Below are 25311 nucleotides of genomic sequence, written 5' to 3'. Positions count from 1 at the left end.
GGCTGCAGGCTGCTCGGCCAGAGCATGGTTTCAGATGCAAAGCTGAGATGAATCTGAAAGATAATGTGGCTCGAGTGTCGCTGTCAGCTGACTTCCCTGCTTACAGCTGAATGGCAAGTTCTCTCTTGGAGTGAGGTCCAAGTAGATGCACCCTAGCAGCCCAGTCTGTCTCCTGTACCCCAGGGATCCACTTTACATATCGTTTGGGAAATACCTCCTCCAGGGTGCCTGTGTATGTTCATCTCAAAGGGGTACCTGAAACAGGGAGGTCAGTGGGATGAACTACAGCCCGTTACTGCTGTTCATGTCAGGGCCACAACTCATACACACTGGCTCCCTCTTCTGCTATCTATTCTAAATTCCTCTTGCTCTCAACTGTCACTTCTGCTAATGTTGGTGACTGACTTGGTGGTGTGACCTCAACTCTCATTTCTGAGGGGTCTTGTTCTCTGGTAACCATAACCTTCTCAGGTTGGGGTTGTGCAGTTGACCATACCTGGTCACAACTGGGAAGGGAGTATCAACAGGTGCCCAAGTGGACCACCTGAGTGACCACTGATCTCATTGTGGGATGGCAGCTCTGCCTCCTCCTGATGCTCAGAAGCAATTACTCCTGCCAAAATGGGGACTTATTTTCTTGCCTGCGGGTCTCTGGACACAGGGAGTACATAGTACCCAGGTAGCAGCCACAGCCTGTAGTTCAGTGGGACCTTTGTCGTGTCCCCTGGCAATGGCGTGCTCCATTTGGGACCTCTGACTCTGCAGAGCACAAAGGAGGAGGGATGAGAAGCACAAAGTTCCCCAGTAGCTCATGGAGAATGATGGTACGCAGGCCACTCCCACTTCTGCCCTTTGGTTCTTGGACCCTTGAATCCTGTCTATTGAAGACACTAAGAGGCCTTAGATTCAGTGCATATAACCTGGAAGATGGCATCTCATCCTCGCAGAGTATGTTTCCAAACTGACTCTTCAGCTGTGCTGGGGGCAGGCCTTCCAGTTCTCTATTGTGTCTGCTTCGGGATAGTGCCATATGGTGAAGTAGGTCTCCTGGTTGGATGCTATGTGGATCAGGCATTTTATAAGCCCCCAAATGTAGAGCTGGCTGAGACTCTGTGGACAGGAAAGGCAATCCTACTTGGAACAGTGTTTATTCCTTTGAGGACAAATTGTGGACCTTCCCAGGATGGAAGAGGCCCAGTGCTGTAAACTTGCCACTAAGTGGCTGGTTGGTTTTATCAAAAAATACTGCCGCGCTGGAGCTCAGGGATGATTTCAGTCACCAGTAGATTGAACATTTAGAGGTAGCGGGAGCTAGATCAGCCTTGGTAAGTGGGAGTCCATGCAACTGGGCCCGTGTTAGGCATCCATCTCTGGCACTATGGTCACCCCATTTGTGTGCCCATTTTTCCAGTTCTAGGGTGGCTGATGAGAAAGGCTGGCTAACATCAATAGGCTGACTCATTTTGTCTATGTAGTTGATTGGTGCTTCTTCTGAGGTGGATGCTTTCTGCTGAGCATAACAGGCACTTCAGAGATCTTCCCACTTTGTGCCCACTCCCTCTGTCCATCCACATTCCTCTATCCCAGACCTCCTTGTTCGTGATCTTCCAGGTCACTGACACAATTGGCTGATCATTCATCACTGCCCATGAGTTTGTATATATTTTCATCTTGGGCTGCTTTTCCATCCATGCAATGCACATAATCAGGTGTACTCCTCAGTGTTCTGCCCATTAGGAAGATTTCTCCTTTCCACTGTCTTTCAAGGTCCCCCCTGAGTGTGGCTATAATGTAGGTGCCCTCTACTTTTTGGCTTGAACTTACTCACTGAGCCAACCCATCAAAAATCAGGTTCAGGCATTTTCTTCTGGCTTCAATTAGTCATATGGGATATATACCCCCCGCCCCCCAACATATGGCTATTTCTGTAAGTTGAGAGAGGAGTACTGGTGCAACCATAGTGAGTGGCAGGGGGTGGCTTACTTGTACCCTATTGTCCTGCTTAAGCTCGATCTGAATGTACCATCTCCATTTTACGATAGATTGTCTCTGGACTCACCTGATCCTATGATTTGATGAATCTTACAGAACCCAGGTCATGATAGGCAGTTCTGGATGCATGGCCACTTGGTGTCCATGGACAAACATTCAGTCTCTTCCAGAGCACTGTAGCATGTCAGGAGCGATTTTTCAAGTACCAGATAGGATGGCCTTGTTTCAGACCCTGAGCCTGCACTGTGATTCTCCCTCTGTAGCTTGCCATCAGCTCTTTACTGCATCTTCCCCACCATTGATACCTCCCTAGTTTCAGGCCTGTTGATTATGTGGTCCAAATAGGGCTGCTTCGCCTGCAGCCTGAGCCTGCTGAAGGGCTCCTTCCTGCTCCAGGCTCTCTTCAAAGTGGGGGAGCATTTTGTGTTACCTGGAGGGGTAGTCCTGGGGGTGGAATGTGTCACCTCCAGAATCCAGCGAGGCTTCTTTCTTTGTGGCGAGGGATACCAGATGTAGCAATTTGTCTTTTACTTTGCAGGAGTATCCCAGCATGCCCCTGACCCTTGAACCCCTAAACACTAGGCTGATGGGGTGTTTCTGAATCTTTGTATGGTTTATTATCTCTTAGCCTCTGAAGATTTGTGTCTTACTGAGCCTCCAGCATGCTAGCCAATTTTTGCTTATCCTGCTGGATCAGCATGTTGTCAAAATTGTATACCTGAGAAGTTCAGCTACTTTCCCATTCATTGGGTCAGGAACATAAAGTGGCAAAAAAAATGACATATATCTCCAGTATAAAAATATATGGTCTTAAAGCAGTACAGCATGATTAAGGAAAATATTTTGCCATGCCAATTTTCTGACTTTGTTTGGGACCAGATTATCAGATCAGATAACATATAACATGACAAAAATAAAAGTTAAGTTTTAGACAGAGTGTTGAAATTTGCCATAAACTTGATTTTGAGCATTGTTTTAAATAAATTGAGTTTAAGAGAGAAGAAATTTGTTTTTCCTTAATAGGCTAGATCCAGGGCATTAATGTTCATACGAATTTCTTGAACCGTTGGGTACATTTACCAAGAAAAGCAAAACAAAGCAACTTATCAGGCAGGCTTAGCAAACATTGTTAATTTGCAACCTACGTGCAAACATTTCAGATGTTTGAGTACCTACTATTCACAAGGCTGGCCTCTCTCTTAACTGAAAAATGGCGGTCCCAGGTGAACAAATCTAGAAGTATGAACTATTCACCCTACATCAAACAGTCCTGATAACTTCTTCTAGAAGTGAGTGCCACCTCTGAATATTTAGAGGGCTTAGTTGAGGTACTGCTAAGAGTAATGAAATATTTTATATTATCTTAAAATTCCTGGACTGCAGTTAACATTTCCTCTTTGAACATGTAGAATATCACATCAGTAGACAGGGCACTATGCTACATCACCTCAACTGACCTGCTAGAAGTATTTTAGGTGTTTGGTTTTCATAAATAGGCTAGATCCGTGGTATTACTGTTACAGGAATTTCTTGAACTGCTGTGAACACTTATAAGAAGCCAGCAGATCTTAAGCAGACAATGCTGATATCTAACCTCCAAGCAAACATTTCAATTCATTTCAATTCGATTCTGAGTACCTACTGTGAGCTAGCCCTCTCTCTTTACTGAAAAATGGAGGTACCAGTCAAACACCATCTCTAATTTACCACTGAATCTCTGGCATCTAGCACAGTACACAGTATATATTCTCTGGTACACAGTATATATTCTCTAAGAGGTAGCTTTTTTTATTATCCCCTGTTTCTTTCTTCTATCTACTCCCCTCCTCCCTTGCCCACCTCAAATGTCCCAGAGACCAAAAGAACATTGTCCCAAAGAGTCTCTTAATATTTTACCATAGCTTTGTTTTGGCTTAACATTGATTATAACCTAAGTGCCAATCCTGCTGTGACACTGTGGGACCCACAGAGAAGAAACCGCTGGCAGAGAGAGGGAGAAATACTTCCTCCTCCTCAAGGGATTCCCCCTCCCATTTCACCTTCTTCATCATTCACAAGAAGGAGAAAGGGTGGAGGGAGTGAGGGAAGAGCTACAGGATGTGCTGGCTGTAAGAACTACGTCACCCGAACATAAGGCCCTGGGAGAATGAGTCCAAAATAGAGAAAAGGAGAAAGGAAATTAACTCCTGGCCTGTGTCCAATTCATTTAAATATTGCTCAGAGCGGGAGGAGAGACATTAGCAGGAGGCTGTGCTGCAGCTGATGAGAATCTCAGGTGTCCTCATGATGGCACTGTTTTGGATGGCGGCGCGGATGGGCACTGCACACAAATAGGCCATTTCAGGACTCCCCAGCTGCAGTCAGCGGGCTCTCTGTGTGCACCGGCTGCAGCTGGAAGGGAGCCCGCAGCAGCTCTGCCCTCATTGTTCAGGACTCACGGAGCACTGTGCTATGGAGAACGCAGAGGGAGAGCTGTCCTTAGAGCCCACCCTGGGAGCCACATACTGAAGTCTGGCCTGTGCTTTGTGCTCGGGTGGTAGGATCCCACCCTTCACGCAGTCTCATGTTTTGGGACCATGTTTGCGATGATTATGTTTTGGGAACTCTTAGCAAGGAGAGAAAAAGGCATGAGGCTTGAAAACAATGTGGGAACGGGCTGAGAAAAGAGGAAGATAGGAAACAAAGGAGGCTCTCCAAAGAATGAGCTAAACTGTGGGGGTGACAGATTCTCAATAGCACTGGAATCTAGGGATCTCATTCTTTTTGGAGGATTAAAAAAAAGTTTAAAATTAAAGAGAAACGTTTCTAATTAAGGAGACATTAATTTTCTGTTCTTTAAGAGGTGGGTTTTTTGACTTCTCTGTTTTATTTAACTATCCCTTAAGGAAGATGACGATTGTGAAGAATGGTAAGTGTACAGTACTCTCCAGTGCATTTCTGGGCACTGACACAGCTTGATATCTCCCCAGATCACTTTATTTTTAGCTTCTTAGCTTTCGTAGCTCGAGTAGGCATTGCAGTATCTTGTCTGTCGTTATATTTACCTGTGGCTTTATTCTGAGAGGCTGAAAGATTTTACCAACATAAACTCAATGAGCCTTCAGAACAACTTATGGCTTAATTCAGGTTTGAACTTTATTTTATAGATAGAGGCAAAATGAGAAATGTTGATAAACCCATTAATATTGGCTTAATTAAGAAACATTTCAAAAAATTTTCAGAGACACTTTTAGGAAGCATGAATCCCATTTTTAAAAATAGCGAAAGAAACCAGAACAATACAAAACTTGATGCATTGAATTAATATTTGTGAGTCTCCTCCAGCGAAGAAGCAGCCTTGAAGTCCTGCAGGTAGTTGAGTTGAAGTTTTCTCAAAGTCAAAAGGAGCCCTGGCTACTGTTTTCTCCCATGACTGTGCAGCTATCATTTGCTGTGCATTCACTTACTTACTCTTTCAAAAAGCATTTGAGTGCCAATTATAGGCCAGTTACACCATTGGAAGACAGTATTTTACCTTTGAATTTATTTTTGGTGACAGCTTTGAGATTTAATTCACATACAATTCACCCATTTAAAGTGACCACTCAACGATTTTTAGTATACTCTCAGAGTTGTGCAGCTATCACCAACATCAATTTTTATCTCTTCATTTTACCTTTTGATTTTTAAGATTTTGATTTCTCTAGGCAAACTTGTTGGCTTTTCCATATTTTTGGTAAAAGACATGCTAGATTTTTCACTTAATACTTGCAAGTACATATTATGGCACTATTGACTTAAAATTTAATATTAAAATTTAATATTTAATATTTAAATGTGCTGGGATTCAACAGCATGCTTCATCTCTTCAGGCCTCAGCGTTCCACATTCTGCAAATCAACCCTGGGCCCTTCCCCTGCACCAGTCCAAACTAAGCAAGCAGACAAAAATATCCTTCTTCCCCCCCTGCAAAAGCCCAGATTGCTTTCTTACAGGTAGGCACATTTCATAGCATCTGAATTCCGTGTCTGCACTGCTGCAGGGAGTAAACTGTACATCCTACTGCTTCTCCTGGAAACCAGATGGAGAGGAACACCGCTGGGCTATGGGAGAACCAAGGCCAAGTGGAAGGGGTCAGAATTACTGGGACTAGACCCAGACAGAATGGCCAGCATTGGTTGAACTCTCTAGTTTGTGGTTTTTTTTCCTTCATGTTTTGAAAAACCAATCTCAAATCCAGAGAGGCTAAGCAGCTCACTCTGGTTAGCACACTGTTAAAGCTGAGTTTTGTGAATAAAACCTAATGCAGAAATATTAATCTGAGTGAACCCAAATAAATCATATTGGTTCAGAAGCTCATTCTTTTATTTACAGCCTCCCTCCCTCTTCCTTTCCTTTCTTTCTTCCCACCTGTAGGCAATGAGGAAGGCCCGGGCCCCAGGACTTCTGATGCCAGCCCTTCTACCTTCTCCTCTCCCCTAGCAAGGCCCCTTTTCCCTACCCCTCCTCACTTGGGACTCCTCTCACCAGCATTCAGATGGGCCCCAGGGCAGCACTGTCCAATTTGCATGTAATGGCCTCATTAGTGGGCCATGAAATGAATTAGTGGGTTGTGACCAGTATTAAAAATTATATATCACAGTACATCATGCATGGAAAGGTTTTTTTTAATGCACTACACTCTCCTGAGTCTAAGATGTAATTTAAAAAACTTTTTTGAACATTTCTGGAATCAGAAGAGGATATGACTGACAACTGGATGGTACCTTGGCCAGGTGGTAGTTGTGACATGTGAAATGGGTTGTTAGTCCAGGTGCCAGGGCTGCATGACTGCAACCACTCATTTCAGTCATCAGAATATTTCAGGACAATTTAAGGAAGGAATAAGAAGCCTGGTTGTTTCTGAAAGGCTTCTGTTGACACCTAAGATAAAGAAAGTGCCAACATCAGACCTTGCAGAATGGATGCTATGGCTTAGAAGAAAATCTAGGAGACAATAGTGGTGCACTTTTTTAAGATGTTCCATCAAACATGTATTTGAGGACAAAGAGGAGAAAATTTAGACACTGATAACTGACTCAAAAAGTTGGACACAGGGTGTGAGGGGTCAGTGGTTAAGTTCATACATTCCACTTTGGTGTCCCAGGGTTCACCGGTTTGGATCTGGGTGTGCACCTATGCACACCTTACCATACTGTGGCAGGTGTCCCACATATAAAATAGAGGAATATGGGAATGGATGTTAGCTCAGGGCCAATCTCCCTCAGCAAAAAGACGGGGATTGGCAGCAAATGTTAGCTTAGAGCTAATCTTCCTCAAAAAAAAAAAAGAAAAGAAAAAAAAGTTGGACGCAGGGTGAAGTTTTAAGAATACCAATCCCAATGTACTTCACTTAAGTTATAAAAACTATGTAAGTATAAAAGTGCTTTAAATAAACATAAAATAAAACTCCCAAGTGATAAGAAAGCATTGTTTGTCATTTGATTGACAGTTTAAAAAAATGATACATAAAATAATGGTGCCTCTTCTAGTCAATGGAGTCTTAGGTTCAATAAAACCCAGCATAGGTGCGTACTAGGTCACAGTGTAAAATACATTTTTTATTGTGGGTTGATGACTAAAAGTTTGAAAGCACCTGCTTTATGAACTTTCATTAAAACAGACAAAACAAACCTGCAAACAATTCTTTCTTGCTTCCACGTCTCAATCTCTGCCCCCTTCAAGTGTCTCAAGAGCTGTCTGTACCCTAGCTCCACTCTCTACTTTCTCATCTCCTTCTCACTTTTAGAAATGTTTTAAACATAATGAAGTAAAGCTTCTTTGTACCACATAATGAACAGCTCTCCGGTGCACACTGGGGTAACCAGCACCTGAGTCAAAAAATAGAACCTCCCTGACACTTGAGCATCTTCTGCTCAGGACCCTTCCATTCCCTCCCTTAGTTTTGTTGTCTTTGTACACATGCTAAAATAGACCGGTAGTTTTGTCTGATTTAAACTCTATGTAAATGGAATCGTTCTGTAGGAGTAATTTTTCTTGCTCTTCAGTCAACACTAAGGATATCCACGTCGCTGCTTGCAGCTCTCAGCTGTCCATTTTTCTTGTTGTAGAGTTTATCACTATATGACTATTCAATAATGTATCTATCCTTTCTATTTATGGGCATGTAGTTTGTTTCCAGCTTTGGGAAATGACGGACAGGGTGGCCATGGATATTTCTGTCTATGTATCCTGCCGGATGTAAGCATTTCTCGACCCTGGAGTGGGATTGCTGGTAACAACAGAGTATGCCTTTCTTCAACTTTGCTAGGGAATACCATACCGCTTCTCACATAGGTTACAAATTTACAGCTTCACCAGTGTGGGAGGGGCCTGATGCACCAACACTTGGCGTTGTCAGCCTTTTACAACCTTGTTAGCCTGATGGGTGTATAATGGTATCCAATGGTTTTAAATTTGCATTTTCCTGAGTAATACAAGGTTCAGCAATTTTTAATTTGTTTATTGGCCATTTGGATTTCTTTCGCGAATACTTCTCTTTAAGACTTTTGCCTTTTTTTCCCCATTGACTATACCCTTTCTTCTCACTGATTTGTAGGAATTCTTTGTAAATTTTAGAATTCTCCAGTCTAATATGTTAGCCACTACTCTCAGGTGGTTATTTAAATTAATAAAATAAAAAAGTTCAGTTCCTCAATGATACTATCCATATTTCAAATGCTCAATAGCTACATGTGGCTAGCAGATACATTACTGGACAGCAGACAACTAGCGAACCTTTCCCTCCTCACAGAACATTCTACAGGACAGGACAGAACTAGAGAACATTTCTGCGGCACAGCACTGCTCTAGACATTCGTCTCTGTTGCTCAAGTGTTATTAAGTGTCTTCTCACGTTCACAGTCTGTCTTTTGATTAATGAGTTTTTGAATTTAATCAATCTTTCCTTTTTTGGTTAGGGCTTTTAGTTTCTTTAGAAATTTCTTCCTATTCTAAGGTTCTGAGGATATTCTTTTAAGTGCTTTATAGTTCTGTCTTTCATATTTAGGTCTTTAATTTACCTGGAATTGATTTTTTTTTTTTTTTTGAGGAAGATTAGCCCTGAGCTAACTACTGCCAATCCTCTTCTTTTTGCTGAGGAAGCCTGTCCCTGAGCTAACATCCATGCCCATCTTCCTCTACTTTATATGTGGGATGCCTACCACAGCATGGCTTTTGCCAAGCGATGCCATGTCCGTACCCGGGATCCGAACTGGCGAACCCCGGGCCACCGAGAAGCAGAACGTGCAAACTTAACTGCTGCGCCACCGGGCCGGCCCCTGGAATTGATTTTGTATATAGTGAGGTAGGGGTCTCATTTCACTTTTTCCCTTGGATAGCCAATGGTCTTAGCACTGTATAGCAAAAAGTCTGTCCTTCCTCCATTGCTGTATCACCTGTCATAAATGAAGTGCCCATATTTGTGTTTCGACTACCTTTCCACTTTTCAATCCATTTCAATGTTCTTTCCATTTCCATTACTCAGCTATACCTGCTAGTGCTGTCAGCCACCTCCCCTCAAATCTAGTGGATATTTTCTAGTCCTTACCCCATTTGAATTCTCAGTAGCATAAGCACAGCTGACCACTCCCATCCTGAGGTATTCTCTCATCTTGTCTTCTGGGGAAGTACCTTCTCCTGTTTTCCTTCCTTTGTTAGCTGCTCCTCCTTTCTGACCTGTGAATGTTGGAGAACTTCAAGGCTAGTCTGAAGCCCTCATCTCCTCTCACTCTATGCTCTTATCCTTGGTAATCACATCTATTTGCAAGGCTTCAGATTCCAATTACATGCCAACAACTCTTATCCTTGTCAGGGATTGATTCAATGAGGAGCAGACCTAATCCAAACCGGAGAGTTTTGATGGGGCTTCTAGAAATTTTTTTTGCTTGCTCTTAATAATGAGGAATGGAAAGTAAGCTCACATTCCCACTAGACGTGAATGAGGGGGGTGTCTGGCTCTCACTGCTGTCGGTCATCCTCTCACAACCATGGGAAAAGCCAGCCTGTGATAAAAGCCAACCACAGAAGAGACCAGAGCAGAGGTGGGGTCCTTATTGAGTGGCACATGAAACCCACCTGACCTCTATACTTTGTTATGTGAATCAATAAAATTCCTTATTCTTAAAACTACTTGGAGTCAGATTTCTGTCTCTGATAGCAGAAAGCACTCTAATGAATACAACACTCAAATTAGCATGTGAAGCCGAGACCTCTCTTCTGAGTTCCAGGCATGTCTATGGAAATGCCAGTCTATCTTCACTTGGTTCTCTCATAAGCACCTCAAACTTAAGAGGTACAGAACTGAACACTTGATCTTTTCCTCCAAACCTCATCTTCCTCAAGTATTTTCATCAGAATAAATGGCAACTCTATCTACCAAGTTGCCCATGCCAGAAACATGTGGGTCATCCATGATTCCTTTCTTCTTTTCTGCCCATCCAACCCAATACAAGTCCAGCCAAATCCACTTCTAAAATATTCATTGGAGTTGTCCACTTCTCTCCTTTTTCACTGTGGCCACTCAAGTCCATGTTGCCGTCACCTCTTTCCTAGACAACTGCAATGATCTTAACTGGCCTCCTCGTTCTCACTCTCATACCCTCAATCTATGTTACCTACAGCTACCGTGATTTTTTTCTTTTGAATCAGTAATTATGTCATTTTCTATAGTGTAACAATTAAAAGAATGGACTGTGGAGTATGACAGATGGGCTAGTTATCTATTGCTACACAAGAAATTACCCCAAACCTTAGTGGCTTAAAACAACATTTAATATCTCACAGTATCTGTGAGTTGGGAATCTGGGCAGACTTAGCTGGATGCCTCTATCTCAAGGAGGCTGCAATCAAGGTGTCAGCTAGGGCTGCAATCTTATCTGAAGGCTTGACCAGGGCAGGATCTGCATCCAAGCTCACTTCTGTGGTTGTTGGCAGGATTCAGGTCCTCATGGGCTGTTGGTTGGAGGCTGCTTTCAGTTCACTGCTCCAGGGGCCACTCCACATGCAGCTGGCTTCCATCGTTCAGCTCTGACCTGCAGTGCTTGGCATGGACTGGGTTCAGTAAATGTTGCTTAGTTATCCTGATGTTGAAGTGGGATTCCAGTTGTAAATATGTTATCTATGTCCTCCTGTTGCCAGTGACATTTAGGTGGAAACCGGACTGCATCACTTCCCTGTTCTACACCCTTCAATGGTTTCCATCCCACATGGAATAAAAGTCAAACACCTCACGGTGCCCAAAGCCCTGCCAATTATCCAAACTCATGTCATGTTGTTCTGTTCCTTATTCACATTGCCTCACCCTCACTGGACTTCTTTGAGTTCTTCCCCATTTGGGGGTCTGGAACATTCTTTCCTGAACTCTGCCTGGCTAGCTCCTACTTATCTTTCAGGTCTCAGATTCATTATTACTGATTTACGGAGGCCCTCCTTGAATGATTAATCTAAATTAGATCCCTGGGTATATTCTTCCACTGTATCCAGTAAAGCACTCTGGGTATAATTCTTCCATAGCATCCAGTATAGCACTCTCACTACAGTTGGAAATCTTAAACTTATTTATGTTGTTGTTTGATTAATATCTGCCTCCCTCTTTAAACAATAAACTCGAGCCAGAGACTATGTCAATTTTCCTTCCCACCGTATTTCCACCCACTAACACAATGTCTGACCATAACAGACATTCAGATATTTAATATAAAAATATTTCTTTTAGGAATTTCAGACAATCATAGGAAAGTATCCTAGTTGTCCTTCAATGGGTTAAACTGGCAAGGAACATTTACATTCCTTGAACTCTATATTGAAAATTTCTGTTTACCACAAAGCAGTTTCAGAATCATTTGGCTGCTATGTAGGTGTCAATAATATGAATTTTTGGTGTGGGCTGGGCATAAATATAATGGATACTTTTCTAAAACATGCAACTGAAAGACAAGTTGAAGTATGGACTAATCTTTTAACCTATATACTTAAGTACCAGTCTGGGCAATAGCAAAATTAGAAGCCTATATACTCAATAGATTTTTTTATACAACCAAGACATTTTTAATACATGACTACATGGATATTCTTAGAAGCTGGATCTTGAACATAAAAATTTAAATTGTTTCCTGTTTCATCTTTTTTCATTACTTTCCTTTATCTTAATTTTCTCTCTTTCGTTTGGCCAGTCTACTGCTTAATTAAAATTACAGTCAGGTTTCCTGAGCCTGTCAGTCTAAGAAATTTCAACCTTATATCACTGTGGTTCAATATAACTGATATTCTTAAGTTTCTTTTGGCCATATATTGTTTAAGTTTGTTCTTACTGTCAGTTCCTGATCCTACTTCTTGCTGCTGATTTATTTGGCAAAGGGAAGCATGAGTCTTAGAACTACTGCCAGGAACATTTTGTTACTACAAACCTCAGATCACTCTACCTGGTCCTGCAGGAATGAAGGGAGACATCAGCATGGAGAAGAGCATGGATTCTAGCTTCATCGATTATTAGCAGTGTGACCCTTTCAGCAAGTGACTTAATCTGTCACTGCCTCAGATTCCTCATCTGTAAAATTGGGATACCTGATAGGGTTCTAATGGGGATACAATAAGTTAATTTTCATACAGCTCTTGGAGTGGTTTCTGGCAGACAGTAAGCACTATATATATGCTTGTTAAATAATCTATTTATATTCATATTTCCTTTTTGGAGGTTTTTTTTTAAAAAGTTTTTCTATCTTCAGGGCTATATCTTCTGGCTAGAACCTGAGGATACTGATTATAGACTCTCTATCTAACACATCCAAGACATGTGACTATTCCATGTTGGGTGTAGACAGATAATACAGCTTTTCTGGTCTTTATGTATTTCACCTACAAAATGGTGTTACCACCAGTCCTGTCTCACACGACTGCTCTGAAGATAAAATAAAACAATGCAAGAGAGCAACTTCAAGAGTGTAACCACATTTTTACACACCCTTGTGGACATATACACACATACATACCCCTTATAATACTTCTAAGATTTTGGGGAAGTAGTGAGAGGCAGTCTATAAAGTTAAATTATCTCCCATTAAAATCAGTTCACAAAAGAAAAAAAAAGTCAAATATGCAGATCATTAAGAGCTTTAACTGAAATCACAACGTATATATGTGATTGGTAATGTGAAGACTAGCGAACCTAATACATTTTTATATATAATCAAAGAAATTCTGCATTAAAAAATAAGCACAAAACTTCCAAATCCTCCTTGATCAGTGATATTTTCAGTTCTGAGAATGATTCAGCCCAATTTAGGGATTTCATTGTTTCTAGCAATATACCACACAATCTAACTTAAGAATTCCCTTATTACAGATAAGAACACATTTGAATTCTAGGCTTTACCTGTAGACCACCTGGAAGGTGATGCTGTCTGGCTAAGCTGCCAAAGGATCCTTCTTACAGTATCTCCAATATGTGGATTTTTATCAATAAGAAATATTTCCTATTAATTAACATGTTAGGCTCAAGTAAAAAAAATTTTTTTTGGATAGAATTCTAGAGTCTTCCTATTAATTTCCTGATAATTTTTGGTGTCCTTGTCAGAAAATTATGTTTTAAAGTACATTTTAAAAATTCTGGCATCATTTAAATCCTTGAATGAGTTCTTTATCTGGAATTGTTCAAATAAATACTGAGTTAATTAAATAACACAGTTCTTATGCCACTTAGAGATTTTATAATAGGGCCTTTAAAGAAAACTGGAAGTAGGATCTTACCACATAACTCTAGATGGTAAAATACATGTTGTCTTCAGTTAGCAATTGGCAATCTTGGATGCATAAATAGTATTAAATACTATCAGTAATTCATGTGAATGCCAAGAGGAATCATGATTCAAAGTAAGCTGAACAGCATACAAGAACAGATCAAAAGCACCTCCAACCGAGGCTTGTCTGGCCTGCATAACTGGCTATCGCCCTGAAGAGAGGTGAGCTGCCACATCACCCCAGGACGGACCACACACCCACCTGTCCTCACACTTTAAATGAGATGCCAACACTTCTTTTTTTTTTTGAAACTAAATACATTTTAATAGAAAACAAAATACAAAATAACTCTTTTCAGAAAACAGAAATATTTAATCCTTTTTCCACAAATTAGAAGTTGCTTTATCCTCAAAGCATAGTTTTATATGCGTGCATACATACTTACAATTTGTTTCACAAAGTGTTCATTAAACTGCTATTGCAATGCAGGAGGTGGGAGCAGATGATCTCAGGAGAAAAAGACGTTGAAAAAGCCACACCTCTGAATAAACGGTCATTTGGAAATTCAATCTAATTTTCTAATTCTATCTTTCATCATTTGAAATTATCTTCATTTCTTTACCACAACATGTCCTTTCAGGGGAGAGAATTGTTAATAGAAGTGCAGCCATAAAAAGAATCTTTCCTTCCCACCATCACTGCAAGAGCCCAAGACTTTCTCAATCAAATCCACCCACCCATTGCTAGAAACATGTCAGGTGGAGGGATCAATCTGTCACCCAGAAATTTTCCCTTTCTCCCAATACACTGTGCTATCAAATTCTCTGAATTCCCTGAACCTCAAAATTCCAAGTATCACAGCCAGTGCCAGGAGTAAAACCTGAAAGATGAGAGCAGAGAAGGCCCCTCTGCCAGTGCTAGGTTTCCTCTTCTCAATAATAATAATAATTATAATAACAATAATAAAAAATCCTGGTTCTCTGTAATTATGGAAAAGGAAAGACTTTTTACCAGGATTATGTCCACCCCTTTTCCTAGTTCCCACCCCGCATTCCTACACCAATATTCCCTTCCACCCAAGTGACTGATAACACGTGACCCTGGAGCACTGCTCCTCCTGAGAGTGCTCTGCCACCATCCTCAGACCAAATGCAGCACCCAGGGAAGGAAGCAGCATCTCGGTTTTACAAATGGGAAAATGAGACAGAGCCAGGAAGGTGCTCACATGAGGACACAGTGAGATCTTTGTAAGAACTGCAATCTGACCTCCAGAGCATCTTCATTCTTGATCTCACGTCCACTTATCACCGCGTTTCCTCCCCCACAGTCCTTCGACATTTGGGGGGGCTGAGTGAAGGGGTAAGGTGATCAGGATGTCTGCACAGGAGAAGGGAGGGAGGCAGGGAGTCTTTCACAGTCAGTCAGTGATTCAGTCTCAGTTTGTCGTAAGACTTGCAATCTGGAGGCCTTCTACTATTGCCCCAGTCCATTACAACAAAGATAAAAAAAATTAATGTTCCTGATTTTCTTGTGTGATTCCAGTCACTAGAAGAAGGTTACAGGCCATGAACTGCACACTCAGTACATTGCTCATCTGCCCGGTGTATACACCCACGAGTTCACCGGAGGAGCCATCAGCAGGTGCACTGCAGTAAGTGTTCCTAATGTCCCAGACTCGCACAGAGTTGTCCATGGATGCAGAGGCAATCAAACTACTGTCAGGACTGAAGGTGAGGCTGGTGATATTGTCCGTATGGCCTCTTAATTCTTTATAAAGGGTCCCAGAAGCCAAGTCCCATAGCTTCAAACGCTGGTCCTCGCCAGCTGATGCCAAGTACTTACCGTTTGGAGAAAAGGCAAGAGAAAGCACAGGGCCACGGTGGCCTGTGAAGAGCCTCACCGAGTTCCCCTGCTGAGCACTCCACAGCCGGACAGTCTTGTCGGTTGAGCCTGTAGCTAAGTAGTTTGAATTAGGGTGGAATTTGACACAGTCCACATCTGCCAGGTGTCCTGCATATATTCTCAGTGGGTACGTCCGATCAAATGACCACAGCCTTGCAGTGCGGTCATGGGACCCGCTGGCAAAGTACAGGCTATATGGGCTAATGTCCAGGTCCCACACAGGATAGGCATGTCCTTGGTACAACACAGTGTTGGTGAAACTTCCGAGGTCCCAGTACCTAATGGACATGTCTTCGGAACAAGAGAGCAACCCTGAGCTGTCTGCGAGGAACCTTGTGCTGTACACTGGTCCACAGTGTCCCCTCAGTATCTTCATCTCTGTGCCTGCATTATCATCCTCATCATCCTGGGAACATTGGGGTGGAGATGGCAAAGGAGATACACAAGAAAAAAATGTTTAGTGGTCTGCCACGGAAAACAAAAAGTCCTCAAAAAAAAGACACTGCTTGGGAAATAGCATCTACCCAGTAAATGACAATGGTCTTGCCCTTAAAGGTGATCACAGAAAACAACTCATAACTGCATAACTGAAAAAAAAGTCTCTAACAACTCACAAATTGCTTTCCTTAAATTCGTCTTGCAGCTAAGACTGTATCAAATCAAAAGATGCAGAAATGCCAGGCTGCTGTAAGGTCCACAATCATTCCTCTATGACTCTTAGGTTGAGGATAACAGATTTCAAAAGCTGATTAAAAGGTACCCTACGGAAACTTTCATTGCTAATTCTGATATACGTCATTCGAAAAGATTTACTTTTGAATTTATGTTGAGTTCTGAGATTCTTGTATTTTATGGGCATGTCTTATCTGTCACTTTTAGCTGCTTTTTTATAAGCCATATTACTCCTTATTTCTAGTCCATTAAGAAAAATCCTGACATGTTCATTACTCCCACGATTGGGGTCAATGATGAAGGCAGATGTGGTCTCACTTCAAAATTAATACATAACTATTGTAGGAGTTTAGCTAAAATAAAACTTGGATATATCAGAATTAATAGTAAGCCAGAAAGGTGCAGTTAGCAATAAATTACACTCACACCCTGTGACCAGGCGTACACAGCTGGTGTCCAAAAAGAAACAAAGATAAAGTTTTAAAACCATGACTTTCTGGAGGGTCTTAAATATTTTCCCAAAATAAAAGACAAGGCATGGATTCAGCATTGCTTTGAACAGAGCCAAGTGACTCATGTGGTTTTTGGAGATAAGTTCCTGTGTGTGGGACAGAAAAGAAGACAGACACTGACGGTGCTAGGGACAAAGTGCCCTTCCTCACCCTCTTCCCGACAAGTACACTGTCTGTGTTCAAAATCTACTTTCCCTTCATTTCCTCACAGACAAGCTCCTTAAAACTACAGCTGTCTCTATCCTGGAATTCATAAATTAAAATGGGTTTTAATTAAACACCAGAAGAATGATCAGTAAGATGAAGATTCTTGAACCAACTGACTTTGTTGGCTTAGAAACAAATAACTTTGTGAGCCTTTGGTTCTTGTACAGGAAAAGGGCATCCTTACAACTTCTATCTGAAAACTATTAAATTCCAGATAAAACAAATGCCTCCAATGTGGACATATTTGAGAAAAAGTTAAGAGAAAATAAACACTGATGTCCATGAATATCCAAACTGGCTATTCCAGACACTCAACATTAAAAATACATAAGCATTTGGAAGCTTAAGGTTCTACTGTCACCAAGAATATTAGTAATTTTCCTTTCCAAAGAGGTTATAACAACACTTTAAAATTTCAAGAATGACTCACTGCTCTACACCAGGAAGTTTATATAAGAACTGTGGGAGCAAAAAACGACCCTGGATGAATTATACAAAGATCCTTTGAAAGTTAATGGTGAATTAAAGGGCATGTTACTATCTCTGAGGCCTAGGCAGTCTTCGTTTGGAGGAGGAAGTCATGGAAGGTGGGTCTTCACCTCCCTGGTGGGGAACTAAACAGTGTGCTCAGAGACAGAGAGCGGAGGGTGCACCAGGAGTCAAGCTGCTACTTCCCATGGGTCTTGATGATTGTTCCTGCTCATGGAAAGGCACCTGGCTGACTCTATAGACCAAGAAATGGGGAAACCAGAATGTTCCTGCTGGCTATCACTATCAGCTCTTTGCCAGGACCACAGCTTAAAATAACCCAGCCACACTTTCTTCTGTGGCTCAAGCCAGTCCCACAAGGGCCTCAACACAGTCGAGCTGAAACCCTGAACAAGTAGTTGATTCACACATGCCCAACCCCACACATTTTCTCTCTCCTTCCTTTCATGCTAATAGGACAACATCCCAAAACTCCCTACAATTTTGATGGAACACCCCACAGTAAATGGGCATGCATTCCAAATAAGAATTTTTAATTTGTAACACATATTCGTGTAATAGCAAACTATATTACGTATACTATAAAACATGCATAAAATAGAAATTTAAAAATAAGAAAAACAAGTATAAATAAATCTTCAAATATTGTCTTACACACCCCTGTTCCATAGTTTGCTGACCCCTGCTTTAGACATGGAGTCTCTAAATATCTCACATTTGTTATGGGTGTCTGTTCCTGGAGCAGGCTGTTCCAAGTCCCTCAGCTCACATTCCAGTCTTTCCTACATCAAGGGTACTTTCTGGGGTCAAAATTCAGCCTTGGGCTGTTCCCTAATTAGCTGCCAATGGAACTGAAAGAAATTTATGTATGGCTGGGCTTGGGGGTGAGGCACTGCTATCTGTGTGAAAGATGACAGGAGCCTGAACTAGAATAGAAAAGGTGGCTACTGGCTAGTGTGAATGCACATTTGCTGGAAGTGTAAAATACACATTGGATTTCCAAGATTTAGGACAAAAAAGGAGAATGTAATGGATTTCATTAATAAATTTTTTATACTGCTTACATGTTGAACTCATATTTGGGCCATTTTGGATTGAATAAAATACATTATTAAAATTAGTTTTGACTATTCCTTTTTGCTTTTTTAAATGCGGCTACTATAAAAATTTAAATAACTTATGGATTGTATTATATTCCTAGTGGCCAGCATAGATCTATATGACAGTTTTATATACAAATTACAGGATTGAATATTACTGACAATACTGATTTCTTCGCTTTTCAAACTTAAAGATGACCAGATTGGGGGAAGAATTACTAGACACTAAATGAACTGAATACAGGTGTTGTATTGGAGGGCTGAGGAGGCAGGAGGCTGGCAGGGATGAGGGTGGCCCTGTACACATAATTGAAAAGAAGAGCAAATCCTTGATGTGGTGTGGTTTTACCATGTTGCTCAAATATTAATACACAGTTACCAATCAACAAGGGTAAGAACTGGGTCTCATTTCTATTTCCATTTGGTGTGGAACAAAGAATGGAGAGCAAGGGCCTCACTCTCCACTTCTCGTGTCTGAAGTAGGAGGAGAGGCTACCAGTACTGGGGTGGGCAGAGGAGAACTGGATACCAATTCACAGATTTTCAAAGGTTCATCTAGACTGTCTTCAAGTTGGAGATGATAGAAGCTACAGGGCAGTGCTGTGAATCCAGTTTTATTTGGCATAATTAATAGAGAAAATTTTATGCTTGCATAGGAGCTTTTGGGTACTTTTTGATTTTTTAAAAATCTGAAATATAAAACAGATATATATTTTTTAAAACCGAGATATAATTAACATGCTATAAAATTTACTCTTTTAAAGTGTACAATTCAATGGTTTTCAGTATATTCACAGAATTGTGCAACCATCCTAACTATCTAGTAGACACATCAAAAAGAAACCCTGTACCCATTAGCAGTCATTCCCTATTCCCCTGTCCCCAGCCCCTGGCAACCTCTAATCTACTTTCTGTCTCCATGGATGGGCCTACTCTAGATATTTCCTGTAAATGGGATCATACAACATGTGGTCCTTTGCAACTGGCTTCTTTTACTTAGCATAATGTTTACAAGGTTCATCCACATTATAGCATGTATCATATATCACGTATCTTCATTCCCTTTTATGGTTGAATAATATTTCATTGTATGGACAGACCAGATTTTGTTTATCCATTCATCAGCTGATAGACATTTGGGGTAATTCCACTTTTTGGCTATTATGAATAATGCTGCTATGAACATTCGTGTGCAAGTTTGTGTGTGGACATATGTTTTCAGTTCTTTTGGGTGTACACCAAGAAATGGAATTGCTGGGTCTCATCGTTGTTTAAATATCTAATGTTAAACTATTTTATCCACTAATTTATGCAACAATTACTGCTTCACAAAGATTAAAGCAGAGATTGCAAACTGGCTTTTCTACTTGGTTTACAAGGCGCTTTCTTACTTCCTGTCATCTCTGTGACCCAGGTGGCTTCCCTGTTTACTTTTACCTGCTTGGCTTCTTCTACAGGAGTGTGAGTTTATGACCTCTGTGTTCAGTCTTGATTTTAATTGATTTTAATTGTGAATTCCACAAGGAAAAAAGAAAGTCCAAGTTCTCATTGAAGAAACACTGAAAACCAACTATCAGAACTAATTTATACCTTGTTTTTCCCCCCAAAATGCTCTGTCAGAAACCAAAAAGCAAACTACTGTGACAAATGGGTGTGGGTGAGGGTGGGTGGGGGAGAAGAAATCTTAAACAGGAAATCCCTCAACGACAGAGTAAGAGGATCTCAACTTTAGTTCTAAAGTTAAAAACGAAAAAAAGTTTGTTCTCAAAAAAAGCAGAGGCTACTACAGTACTTTCAATATGAATAATGATAAATAAACCAGAAAGATACTTAAACAAAACGATTGCTTCTCTGACGTCCTTTGTTCTCTTCAAAGTGGATAGCATCTCGATCACTCACCCAGTTCAAGCCTGAGACAAAGGTGTCATCCTCGACTCTTCCTTTCCCTCAGCCCCTCCCTTAATCCAGGACCTAAGCTCTTGCCTAGTCCACCCACTGTGTTCTTTTCCCCCAGGCCACTACCATAGTTCAGGCCACCATAATCTCTCACATAGACAGCAGCACCACATTGCTTCCTGTTCTCCCCCTCCCATTCCAGCCATATTTAATTTCTTTCAGCTCCTGGAATTTGTCATGTTATTTTGCAGTTCTGGGTCTTCAAATGTATGCCTCTGATGCCTGGAAACCTTCACAGAACAAGTCAAAGGCTAGTTTTCAATGGTAGCCACGGGAGAATCTTAAAATTTTTTTAGTCTAATATTCTTTCCATCTTTGTATCTATCTTTGCTACCTTCCTTTATATTAATATTTAATGCCTAGAACAATCCTCAAATTCAGGATCAATAAAGCTAATAAGGTCAGTAGGAATAGTTTTTTTTGGTATTTAGAGAAAATTGAAAGTAAATGAGGGCAGTATTCCTCCGTTGTATGTGAGGAATCCCCAAGAGGTTAGAACTGTCTCCAAAGAAAAAAGAAATTTGATAATTCAAATACATGTGCAATGAAAAATATTGTGGAGGGTATTATAAAATTCTAGAAATCAAAGGTTGTACATTGGAATTTAGACTCTTTGCTCACCATAACAAACTCCTCTAATTACGTTGTCTCAGTTGCAAGAAACAAAGAACATACTAACATACTAACTAGAAAGTGACTGAGAAAACAGAAATAGGAAAAAACGGCTTAATTATGCATGCAATATTCTTGCTATCCTTATCAGCAACTGGAAATTAACTCAAGTGATTTTTTTTTTTAAACTCAACTTTTCAACGCTGTGGAAAGAATTTGCCATCCAAAAGTAACTTGAGGCAGAGCTACCTGAATTTCAGTGGTAATATGACAAAAATATTCTAGCCCACAGTTTTTGTGGGGCCACTCTCGGGGAAAGTTAACTGTGTAAAGTTCAATTTCTATCTCATTTTGCCCACATTTTTTCTAAGGCAGTGACTCTCAGTGACCCGAAACTCAGGCCAGTCAGCCTGCCCTTTTCAACAACTATCCCAAAGAAACCAAGCAAGATCATTGTACTGACTGATGGATGAAATTTCAAGTATACTTCCTGTGTATTTTTCAGAACAGGCTATGGGAACACCCTGGGCCACATGGCCAGAGGATCTGCACTGGCCTCAGAAAGGAAGATAACACCTAGTGTTGGTGGGGGTGGAGAGAAACCAGTATTCTCATTTGCTGTCGATGAGACTGGAAAAACGGCAATATTTATCACAATTTAAAATGTAGACTGTTTGACCCAGTAATCCTACTTCTAAATGTTTGTATTTGCACAAATGCACATACACACGTTTACCGTAAATCTCAATATTAGCTACAGGTCTTTAATTAGGCTTACCAATGTTATCCACATTTCAGATAGTAAGAAATACTGACCATTCATTAATAACGTTCAGTTAATATTGTTAAAAATAGTTTTCATCTCTTCCAAAGTTGGGAAGAGCAGAAATTCAATGGCTATAGGTTACATGGCATTAGTTTGGCTGTAGCTCTATGATGAGGGAGATAATGAAGTCCATTTTCCATAAGATCTGTCATGTTTGGTAAGAATATTCTACGCAAATTAGTAAGGCAGATGTAGGGAAGAAAAAATGATATTCATACCTCCTCCTCCAGAATATCACAAGCCAAGTGGATGCGGGACACGTCTACTTGATGGGGTTCTGATTTTAACTTCTTGGATCGTAAACTCCACAGTTTTATACAGGAGTTGTCAAACCCAGCAGCAAGCAGCTTGCTATCTGGGGAGATTTCTGCAGTGTTCAAAAGCTGCTCTGTGTTATAGAAGGCATAGAAACAGATGGTAGTGAGGGAGGGGGGGCCATCCTTGACCCGCTTAATGCTCTCCTGCAAGACCTCCAGGGCAGCCTCGTTCTGCAGAATAGGGGCAGGCATGTCAGTGCCTTCTAAGCCATTGCCCTCACTTCTTGAGGAGCTGCCGCTGGCATAGAGTTGGTAGTCTGTTCTCTTGGCAGGCTGCACATCAAGATGGATATGCAAGGTGAGGACTTTGCACAGGGCGGTGTTGTTGTCACTTTGGAGGTAGCGGATAAGGTAGTTGTAGCTGTCTTCTTGGAGACGGACCACGTACTTGTTATCTAGGAATGCTCGAAGCTTGAAGTTAGACAGGATGTCCTGGATGGTTTGAGTGGTCTGTAGCTGCTCAATGACATCCTTCTGGCTAGCGTTCTGCAGAAACATTCCATGGAAGCGGCTGTAAAAACTTTCCACTGTGCTCTTCGGACTGTTCTGGACCAGGTTGAGATGGAGGTAGACAAAGAGAGGATAGAGGAGAGGCATCACTTCATGGCTATGCTGGGAATCAGAATCTATAATGAAAAAAAGTGAGGGCTTTAAAAGGGGTATAATCTCAAAGAATAATGTGACTCTCACAGGCTAATGAGAAAAGCCCAGAGGTGTATTTGACACCTAAATAAGTGATGGCACAGAGTGAGCTGTGATGGAGAAAAGGTTTCGCAGTCATTCAGGTGAGACAAGTGGTGAGATAGCCGGCCCATCGCAGGGCACAAACATCTCAGGGGAGCTGCATGAAAACTAGCCTCTGTCACAGCCACCAGGACCATCTCTGGGTCCATGTGGAGTAGCAAGGTAGTTCTGGCAAAATCAATCCACTATCTTCACTCACTGTTGATGTGAACTTTATTGTTTTTGTGGTTTTGCTTGTACTTTATTTATAAATGAGTTTGGGTTTCATACATAAATATAGTTAAGCATAAAGGTTTTATATCTAGTGTAGTGTTTGCACATATTTAAATAAATTAATATAAAAATGTTTTAAGTCAGCACTTAGCATTTCTGCTAGCATTTTTTTTAATGAAAAGGAATCCATACATGGCTCAAGATTCACTGCATTAGAGAATCTTGCCTCCCTAATTTGATGATAAATGATACCAGCATGCCGTCTCTGCTTAATACCCTATTTTACTTTACTGCAGGTGAATTAACTGCATAATAGGTGCATTTTAGAATAAATGTGTCCCTACTCAAATACATATATCGAAGATGAACTTAAATTACAACAATGATTCCACCGAACTGGAAGTTAAGACTGCCACCTGGCCAGTTTGGGCTCTTCATGCCTTTGAATCAACAGGCAAAGAAGGGAGTTACAGTGTTGGCTGGGGTGACTGATTGTGTCTGCCAAGAGGAAACTGGACTGCTACTCCATGATGGAGGTAAGGGAGAGTATGTCTGGAATATAGGAGATCCCTAGGGAATCTCTTAGTATTACCCTATCCTGTGATTAAGGTCAATGGAAAACCACAACAACCCAATCCAGGGAGGACAAGTAATGGCCCAGACCTTTCAGGAATGAAGGTTTGGGTCACCCCATGAAGCAAAGAACCAGGACCAGCTGAGGTGCTTGCTGAAGGCAAAGTGAATACAGACTGGGTAGTAGAAGAAGGTGGTTATAAATACCAGCTATAATTACATGACCAGTTAAAGAAGTGAGAACTGTAACTGTTATGAGTATTCCTCATTTTGTTATGAATGTGTGTGTATATCTATCTATATAAAATTTCTTCTCTTTCTTATTCCCTTATCATGTAATATAAGTTATACTGACTTTATATCAGAGTATTTAAGTGTCATTAACTTTGCATCATAGTATTTAAGTTACAGGATATCAAGGAGAATAAGCAGCTTCCCCCAGGGACTTTGCTTCCTCTTACGGGGACAGGAATCAGTGCGTTTTCAGGTGTACGCTGGAAAGTTGTATTATGTTAGGCAGAATTCCCTCGGTCTCCAGCCTGCTGGCCTGCACTGTAGATTTTGGACTTGCTAGCCTCCACAACTGCATGAGCCACCTCCTTAAAATAAATTACAATAAATCTCTCTGTATATACATCCTGTTCATTTTGTTTCTCTGGAGAACTGATTAATACAGATCTTGTTATTTCCTAAAATACTGTAATTCTTTAGAAGACCTCTGGAAAATTTATTTCCCAAAATATTAACAAAAAAAACCCAAAAAACAAAAAGACTCAACCCTTACCAATCAGACTTCCAATACAGTCTACAGGGATGAAGGATTATTTTCAACTCCTTAAAATCTTAGTTTCAAAATGAGAGGAATTTTAGTAAGTTTAGAAAAAACCTAACCCTCAAGAAATAGGGTTGTACTACTTTAAAACTTACTGAAATTCACTGTTGTTTCAGCCCACAGTTTCAAAATTGCTTAATTGTTCTCCCTTGTCTGAAAAGAACAGTATGTTAGGTATAAAATAAAATCTCAATTAGCATATTCATTCTGTGGAACAAGGGAAGACTCATATGTCTTAATTCTCATTGTTAATCTTGTTTCCCTGCAATCATGACACATATTCTATATTTTACTGAAAGTGTACTCGCTTAAAATGTTTTTTTCTAATTACAAAAGTAACATATCCTCTGAAAAGTGTGCTTTTTCTTTCTTCCATTCATCTATCCACTGGATATGTAATGAACACCTACTTGGTACCACATTCTGATGTTGGTAAACAAGAGAAAAATGGAGTTTTTCAGGGAGTTTGCAGGAATTAGTAGTGAAAGGAGCACTAAGTTAAACAAAAACTGAGCTTGTTAGTCCTCATTCTCCTGCACTTCTCTGTAGGGTTGGACCCCAGTGACCACTACATCCTCGTCCTTTGTGCTGAAAGACCAGACTATCTGGG

At 40.8% G+C, this 25311-nt stretch overlaps 1 protein-coding gene and 1 long non-coding RNA gene across 6 annotated transcripts in view; one reads left to right on the top strand and one right to left on the bottom strand.

Annotated features, from left to right (window-relative positions):
* Positions 1-7431, top strand: part of LOC123280586 (uncharacterized) — a 70471-nt gene extending 63040 nt beyond the window's left edge. Inside the window, exon 5 of the long non-coding RNA XR_011501619.1 lies at positions 6388-7431. This is a non-coding gene — a long non-coding RNA (uncharacterized lncRNA). The remainder of the gene's footprint in view (positions 1-6387) is intronic.
* A 6608-nt stretch (positions 7432-14039) lies between these two features.
* TAF5L (TATA-box binding protein associated factor 5 like) overlaps positions 14040-25311 on the bottom strand; it is a 29107-nt gene continuing 17835 nt past the window's right edge. For all 5 annotated transcript variants that reach the window (XM_044757869.2, XM_014860838.3, XM_014860837.3 and 2 more), the window contains 2 exons: positions 22241-22965; positions 14040-16054 (listed from right to left, as the gene is read on the bottom strand). In XM_044757869.2, the coding sequence (XP_044613804.1) occupies positions 15257-16054; positions 22241-22965 (1523 nt within the window). In that variant the 3' untranslated portion in view covers positions 14040-15256. The remainder of the gene's footprint in view (positions 16055-22240; positions 22966-25311) is intronic.

The sequence above is a fragment of the Equus asinus genome, chromosome 2, assembly GCF_041296235.1.
Source record: "Equus asinus isolate D_3611 breed Donkey chromosome 2, EquAss-T2T_v2, whole genome shotgun sequence".
Taxonomy (NCBI): domain Eukaryota; kingdom Metazoa; phylum Chordata; class Mammalia; order Perissodactyla; family Equidae; genus Equus; species Equus asinus.
The sequence above is the reverse complement of the archived record's forward strand: the minus strand, read 5'-3'. Positions and strand labels throughout refer to the sequence as shown.